Here is a 9122-nt window from a genome sequence, read left to right as displayed (position 1 = left end):
ATATACATTTATATATATATATATATATATATATATAGATATATATATACATAGATATATATATACATACAAAAAATATATACATAGATACATTTCTATATACATACATATATATACATATATATACATACATTTCTATATACATATATATATACACACATTTCTATATATATATATATACATAGGAAACTATGCACGCTCTTTTGCTCTTTTGTGCATAAAAAGAAATTCACACATACCTGTATAAACTACAAACAAATACACTGAAATAACAATGTACACCGCTACAAAATCCTATACATACAGACCCATGCGTATACGTGTGCTAAGCCATGCAAGTAAAGTTTGGATATAAATACATAAACATCATCAAAGCCAGAGCACATATAGTTATACACTTTCAACTGCATGCATGCTCACGAACATAAACTAATGCATACATTTCTACACCATTGCATGCACATTGATGTGCATACCCTAGCAAAAAAATATATATATATGCCGAGGGCAGAAACACACATGTTCACGACTGAACATACACAGACACAGGTACATAGAATTGATTACTTTTGACTTACCATGGACGTGTATAGAAGCAGGAGGACTTGTCTTACTATCTTGTGTCAGTATATTTCGTGTCACGCAACGATATACCAAAGAAGTATCCGAATCCTGCACGTTGCGGACATGTAGCTCTCCATTGTTCATTGCAGAAACTCGGTCGTCTGCAATAATTTACGTTGTCGAATTATATGCAAAGATTCACATACTGCGTATCTACGTACACAAGATATATATGTATACATACACACATACACACACACACACACACACACACATATGTATGTATATCTACACATACATACACACACACACACATATATACATACATACATACGCACACACACATATATATATATACATATACACACACACATGCATATATATATATATAGATACATACACACACATATATATATATATACATACACATCTATATATATATATATATATATATATATAGATACATGCACACACACATATATATATATACATACACACATATATATATATACACATGTACACACACAAACACACACACACACATGCACACACAGACACACACACACACACACACACGCACACACACATATATATATATATATATATATATACACACACACATACATAGCAGATGGATTAAGAAATTAAGACATTTCGTAGTTCATCCGACTAAGTCCCATTTTGAGCAAATCTCTTTTAGCACACACGCGTGTGCACGCACACGCACATATATATGTGTGAGAATGTATGCCTGTGTGTATGTGTGTGTGTGTGTGTGCGTGCGTGCGCGTGCGTTCGCGTGCTTGTGTATTCTTCATCTTAATGAGCAATATAAGCATAGACAGATGGAAACGTGTCTTAATACACACTATCTTCGTTTAAAAACAGTCTTTGTATTCAATTTGCTATCACTGAATTATTGGGGGTTTCACGAATGACGATACCTTGTTTAATTGCCAACGAACCCTCGCTTATAAACTCATTATGTTAGGTGCTTAACAAAATTAGACAGAACAATTTGTATATGTAACACGCTCCTAGCAGCTTATTCGTTGAATAAATTACTAGTATGTTACTTGTATTAACTAATGTTCTAATATAAACAACTTGTTTAGATTGGAAGATCAAACTCGGTGTGGGTTTCTAGTTTTTAAATTAACCAATATTTTGTAGCAATAAATGAAATAATTTCAGACAATGTGTCTGTAACTTCATTATAGAGTCTCTCCTTTTCTTTTTGCGATAGTGTTGTGTGGTTTGATATATATTTATCTTGTATTTCTAACAAGTCCAGTACCCATTTAAGGGCCTCCCTCTACTGACTGTTGATTTAGAAGTTTAATAAAATATTTACTTTGCTTTTACACTGGTGTATGGCGGCCTTAATAGAATGAAGATACTTACGATCGGTGATAGGCTTTGAATCCTGAGTCCATTTCGTAACCTTAATGTATTCATTCACAAAACGTGGGTTAATGAGACACTTTAAGATGGCTGTACCGTTGCTGATCACCCAGACATCATTTAACTGAACATTGTAGACTTTGTACCGGTCCACAACAACTGCACAAATAGAAAGAAGTGAGAAAGGATAAAAAGAAAACTACATTTAAGTTTGTATAGTATAATAGTATAACGATATCTTTAAGTCAAAATATCATAAGGTATATCGGGAGGGAGTGGAGGGAAACATTGTTGTCAAAAGCTTGGGATCATGAACGACGAAGAACTAAATAGTTAAACATAAAATAATCCGTATGTGATGGATGATGTATGGATCTTCACATGTGGTTCATTATTGATGATAATACAAGGACTCAATACATGGATGCAATACTTTTGTTTACTGGTTTGTTTGATTGGGGTTGGCATGGGGTTAAGCGTCGATGTACTCGATACATGAATGGCAATATATCGATAAAGTGGCAATGAAGAATATTTTTGGTTCGTATACTGCTTCTATCTCAAACAGAGATTTTCTAACGAACTAGTTTCCTAGTTACATTCCTAGTTACACAATTAGTGATTGTATGATACTGTATTTCCTATATACTTCAAGCGAGGTTAAACTGCTGCCGTACCTGGTGAACGAGTGCCCACCACCGAGGAGATCCAATATAGATCAAAACCACGTGTTCTGGTGGTCTCAGAGCTAGTGTCGCAGGAGTTTTATTCTGCTTGTAATAAATATCGAGTGCTAGAAACGCACTGAGTAAACCAACTGGAAATGTTTTCTCGGCGTTAAATGATAGTATCAGCGTCTCATAGAGGACAGCCACATTAAAATAGCCATAAGCAATACTAATATATCAATAGTTATCCATAAATCATCAACATTTATAATAAACGGATTTGTTATATGTATATTGAAAAATAAGAATATTTTAGATGCACAAGTATAAGCTTATTTTCTTTCATAATACCCCCAAAAAACCGGGTGCAGTTTAAAATCTAATTGTTTGCATCGTTATATTGAGTACATTAACACCAACTCTCAGCAGTTACTTCGACTAGACTGCTAGGATTTTAATGTCTTACGTAACAACTGTGATTGATAATCACATACCTTAACATTTCGACCGGATGCATTTCTATATATTTCTTGTATTCACATTCGCTTACTTTCCTCTCCAAACGGAACTCCAGGAAATTGATGAGAGTTTTACCGAAGCAGAAATTCCTTGCCGCCAGTCCTATCATCTTTGTCCATCGTGCAATCAATTTTGTCATAGCTACCTAACAAGTGGTAGATGTCTACTCTAGTAGTGGGGGATAATCTTCATGTTGAACACGGCAATCCGAAAAGATGAGGCGCAAAACTGATCTCGTTATGATTCGGACTCTACGTAAAGAGCATTATTTCCGACCCTCTAAGGATGTTGCTAACTTCCGGTATTTAATCACTTCTAGTTTTAGCTGAAAGTCAGCAATTTTGAGGTGTTGAGTGTTAGTCGATACCGTAAGCTCTGTACTTGACTGATACTTTATTTCATTGACTCCTAAAGGTTGAAAGCAATGTTGGCTTTAGTGGATGGTGATAGAATTAATAATAATTTTTAATAGTTCTTAATAAAGATTTCGTTTATTAGAATAATATTCTCTTCGTTCAACAGAAACATTTTTTTTATAGAGGAATGTTTGATTACTGATAGTATATTAAATGACAAACTCAACGAACCTCGCACTAGAAGATATTCAGAAGGGTGACCTACTATTTCTGCCGATATCAAAAAAAGGACCAAAGGTCCTGCCCTAGTCAAAAGTTCATAAGGTCGGTTTCCAGGATCCTGTGGCATAAATATAACCCCTGGATGAGAAGCCGGTCCATTCCAGCGTTGCTCATTTTCACTAGCTGTGTCAAATGGAGCAACGTGAAATGGAGTTCTTTGCTCAAAAAAAAAAAAAACGCATCGCCTGATCCACGAATCGAAACGACAATGTTACGATCATGAGTGCTACACCATAACCACAAAGCCACGTTCCTCCATAATAATATTCTTTTCTGCTATAGGCAAAAAGCCTAAAATCTTAGGGGAGGGGAATAATTGATTCTTCTTTTACCGGACCCGAAAGGATGAAAAGCAAAATCAATGAAAAACAAAATTCAAAGCCGGATTTGAATTCAGAACATATAGACAGACGAAATGCTGCTAAGCATTTGTCTTAACGATTCTGCCAAATCACCGCTTGCTCCTCTATAATATTATTGGTAACAACTCATAATAAAACGCTAATTGCAAGCGAGAATACGACATTCATACAATTTTCACAAGACTATTAACGGCGTAACTGAAATTGTTCCCGAAAGAATAACACACTCAGGTTATATATCTTCAGAGAAATACAAGGCAAATAAATAGACCTCAGTGGGATTTGAACAGAAAATAAATAATATAACCAAAAATAAGTTACTTTAATAAAAAGAAATTGCTCTTCTTTGTAGTAGCAGCATTGTGATTGTTAGACGTTGATGGTATTAACAAGAGTAGCAATAAGCAACTTATATTGCCATTGAGGTAACCTTCAAATACAATATGTAAACATATCTATTTGAGTAAAAACATTAAAAAACTAACGTTTGAAAGTATATGCATTGACTACGCTTGTGAGTGTTAGAGTGTGTGCATGCTTTATGATTATGTTTGAGCTTGTGTGCGTGTTTTATAGAAATCTTGTAACAATGCGTGTCCGTATGTGCTTGTGTATATATTACTGATTATTTTTCTATAGACATTTTTTGAATTGAATGAGTTTTTACTTAGTGTTTTTTCTTGTTTAGTTAACACCAAAATAAGGAATAAATAGATAATCCATAAATATATGTAAAACGCTTTTAGTTTTAGAAATATTGCATTTCTAAGTCTCTCAGAGAGACTTATACAGTAGCAGCACGATAAAGAGATGGTTTGTTGCCAACTTAATGTGGCAGTCCCACGAAAGGGAAGAATGCTACTGCTATTTAGCCCCAGGAAACACCATTTCTAGTTGGATATGTAACACAAGCGTACTGTGTCCTTATGTTTTCAAAGGTGAATAAACACCGACAGCTAGCAAGCCAAGCTACTCCAGACTGATGAAGAGCAATGGCTCTGAAACTAGTCTCTGGATGCTGGCTTTGCTGGGTGGAGGTGCTTATCTCCCCTGTTTAAAAACATAAGGACATCGTACGCTTGTGTCACATAGTACGCTTGTGTCACATAGCCAACTAGAGACGGTGTTTCCTGGGGTTAAATAGCAGCAGCATTCTTCCCTTTCCTGGGACTGCCACATTAAGTTGGCAACAAACCCTCACCTTTAGTTTTAGTTTTATAAAAATCAAGTGTTGTAAACCAACAGAAATTGAAAATAGTGATATCAAAATCTAGGGTGTACTGTTATTTCTCGAACTTAAATAGCTATATATGTACTATCACAATATTTCTATCCCAATTCACTGTAAGTAAAGTCATGCCAAACAAGACGTTCTGCTTATACTATCTTTTCTTTTATTCATTCAAACTTAGTGTCTGCCTTGTAACTACATCACCCAATGCACCCTTCAATTTTTTTAAATGGTATAGTGCGAGTTGATGAAAATTTGGTGCTATTTCTGGAAGGTAGGCAGGTACGTTTTCGTTGACACGAAGTGCTATAAGTGAGGTGTTCGGGTAGATACAGCAGTCGAGTACTTAGCTCCAAGGTTTCGAGCTCAAAATCACTACAGGTGTTCTATTATCTATTGATTAGTGAACTTAGCTATAAACACTTTAATTAATATAACAACCGAGAAGGTTCTCTGTAATAAATTTCCACTAGGAACCCTTCCAGCTGTGATGTCATTCAAAATAAAAAATTTAAACATTTCACCAAATCTTCTTTCGGTTTATCAGAGAGAAAAAATAAGCTGTTAAAGGCGTAACATCTAAATTAATATCAGAAAAAGATTATTCCGCTTTCAAAGTGAACACATGATCATTTTAATTGAGTTATTTAGCCACTTGTGTTCCATTGGCATTCTCCTATTTTCAAATAGCAAGTCTATGTATATTGAATTATTTGCATGTGGGTATACACGTTTGTTAGTGCATTCATACTTAAGATTTTTTGTGTGTGATTCTATGTCTTCCTTTGTGTGTATGCCTACAAATGTAGTGTATCTGTTTCGTTATTATATGATAGAGTACAGATTTGCCTTATATTAGAATAATTGCTTTTATTTTCAACTGCAATATAATGATAGCGCTTTCACATACTCACAAAATAAACTTACTTTCATATAACATATTCACTGATGAAAGAATAAGACATACAAATACAGACGTTCATAGGCAGACATATGTTAACATAGACACGAACATGTGTACACAAAAGCAAAGCCACACATGATATTTACAAATGCATTCAACACACGTGCAAACACCGACGCACACATTATAATGCTGTTAGTTGGTTCTCTTCCAAGGAAACCAACTATTTGTTGCCTTCAGTAACTCAGCGTGATCTAATTAGTGTAGTTACCGACTACTTAAAACAGAGAGGCAAAATTCCGTTTTACATCAATGTACATGACATGGCCTCAATATAGCTAGTTATGTTCTAGAGGGAATTAGTTTTCCACTACGCATAGAATATTCTCTATAAATTTGCTCCTCTGTTTCTATTATGCTATCATTTTTGTAATGCAAAAATATAGGTTGAAAATATAAAGGATGAACAAACTGCGATTCCATCTTGTTGTGTTTGTACCTCTCCAAGAGATTTCTGACTGAGTAGACTTATGATATAAAAAGGTTCCAACCGTGACCATTTCGTTATTTTACCTCCATTGCTGTGTACATCGGACTAAATTATCTGCTTTTTTTCCCTTTAAACGGCAATGAGTTGAGGAAAATATAACTAATTTTTCTTGCAGATCATTAGAAGAAAAATGTCGAGTTCTGTTTGTCATTGGATTTCGTTTCGTTTTCCGTATGGCGTTTATGCCACAAGAAAAGGAATGTGTATCACCGTATCATCAGCTCTTTAAATTTTTTGTGTTGATTTATTTATTAACTACTGACATCAATGCTAACAAAAGTTAACGAAAACTGAAGCAAATAATGATGTGGAAATATGAAACCATGCAATATTTTCTAAGATTTGGAACTTCCTGTCAAAGCTACATAAAGGTCGAAACATATAACACTTGTTCGATCATTAAACGGTTTCTGAAGATTCGTTGCTGGAAAATACTCGAAGCACATGCATTTCAGTGTGAAGTTACATTAATAGAAAGAAAACCCTAAGTTGCCTTTCTCACAGATAAAACTCCGCAACGAAGCCACAGTGCAGAGTATACTGACACCGACTAGGACACGAGAAGAGCAACGCATACTCGGTTTCTACAGGCGACCTAACACACAGCAAGAACACAAGAACTTCAAACAGCAGCCCTAACTTCTTGAAACTTAACAGGCAGCAAATTCATTTAGAATGTTATCGTATTCTTCAAAGTCTCGTGAGTAAGAAAGGTTATATCACGCAAATAATTAGCGAAACGTTAATTATTTGACATTAGTGTACAATTTAATAAATGTTTCAATTATCTAAACTATGTAGAAATTATCAAGAGAGATTTAATATTCCCCAAATACGAAACACGCTTTTGAATGGAAAATGAAATGGTATTTCTTGCCAATATATATTTGAAACAAGAAGAATAGAAATTTTGATATGTTAAATTGGTTAGTATAACCTAATATTGTTAGCAGAGAATTGTTAAACACTGGTAAATAATAATGTTTCAGGAAATACTATGAATAAGTTGTATTCAAGTTGCTTGCCTAGACTTTTGTCTACATCTAAGAAGCAATCGGTATGAAAAATGATAAATACAATGCTGTGGATAAATGAATGATATAATAGAAGATTATATAAAACAGAGGCCGTCCCTTTAGAACCTGAGTGACGCTCCAGTTAAAATTTAGATTAGCGATTTATTTAGACTGGTGACATCTAGAATCAGTACGATTTACAAAATGGCTAAACTTCTAAGTTTAATTAAAGGGTAGGGGATTGGTAAAATTGTCAGAGCGTTGGGCACAATGCCTTGCAGGATTAGTTATGATACTATTCGTTCTGAACTCAAATTTCACACGTCAACGTTGTTGCCATCCGCCCTGCATAGTTAAATAAAATACAGGACAAGCTCGCTTCACCTCAAATTTCAGGCTTTGTGCCTATGGTTACAAACATTTAGAAGAGAGTCGCTAAACGACAACTAGCCACTCCAGCGCCTTCTTTATGTTTCTAAACTTTTCCGAAAATTTTAGTAAAATAAAAAAGGAAACAAGCGGAAATTTTACCGGTGAGTGTTTTAAACTATAAGGCACTAAAATAAAATGACTCTCCCTAGACACAACAGTATATGCTTCAACACACGAACTCAGGAAGTGTCTTGCAAACCAAATTCCAAAACAAAATATTCATATATATATACGCATTTGTATATATATTTATGTCTTGCCTATATATGTCTGTATATGTATGTAGCTATGTGCATGCGTCTGTATATTTTAGTGTATATATGTATATTATGGATGGTTTGGAATGGGCATATACTGCTAAATGCTTATGTAGTCCAACGTGAAAAAAGTTTGAAACAGATATAACTTTTAACGTATTAATTGATTACTATTTTCCAAATAATTATTACCCTGGGTATTTAGACTCTGTCCTTCTTTATTATCTATTTTTGATTTAAGGTTTTCTTCGATTTTATAATAAGATGATTTTATACCGAAATCTGTTCATTGCATGCAACTGGTCGTTGTTAAGAACGTTAGTTGAAAGGATCAATGAAACAAAACCATTTTCAAATGTGTATCCATTAAACTAATTGTATATGTTTGCTTATTACCTTATTTTTGTTACATTCTAAACAAAACTGTCCGACGAACAGGAACGTGAATCTCTGAGTAACAGTTTTTGTGATATTTTTGCTGCTTTTTAATAAAGCATATTACTCTACTCCTAGTATTCGAGTACTATTTTTTCTACCTTGTTTCGCATTTATGTTCTTACTCTACTATATATATATA

The 9122-nt window shown here is 34.2% G+C and overlaps 1 protein-coding gene across 2 annotated transcripts in view; it reads right to left on the bottom strand.

Moving 5' to 3' along the window:
- The window catches only part of LOC106868349 (cell adhesion molecule Dscam2), a 267763-nt gene that overhangs the window by 94462 nt on the left and 164179 nt on the right, over positions 1-9122 (bottom strand). For both annotated transcript variants that reach the window (XM_052968241.1, XM_052968242.1), the window contains exons 4-5: positions 1969-2127; positions 579-725 (exon numbers count right to left, since the gene is read on the bottom strand). In XM_052968241.1, coding sequence (XP_052824201.1) covers positions 579-725; positions 1969-2127 — 306 coding nt within the window. The remainder of the gene's footprint in view (positions 1-578; positions 726-1968; positions 2128-9122) is intronic.

The sequence above is a fragment of the Octopus bimaculoides genome, chromosome 5, assembly GCF_001194135.2.
Source record: "Octopus bimaculoides isolate UCB-OBI-ISO-001 chromosome 5, ASM119413v2, whole genome shotgun sequence".
Lineage (NCBI taxonomy): Eukaryota > Metazoa > Mollusca > Cephalopoda > Octopoda > Octopodidae > Octopus > Octopus bimaculoides.
Note: the sequence above shows the minus strand (reverse complement) of the source record. Positions and strands in the feature narration are given on the sequence as shown.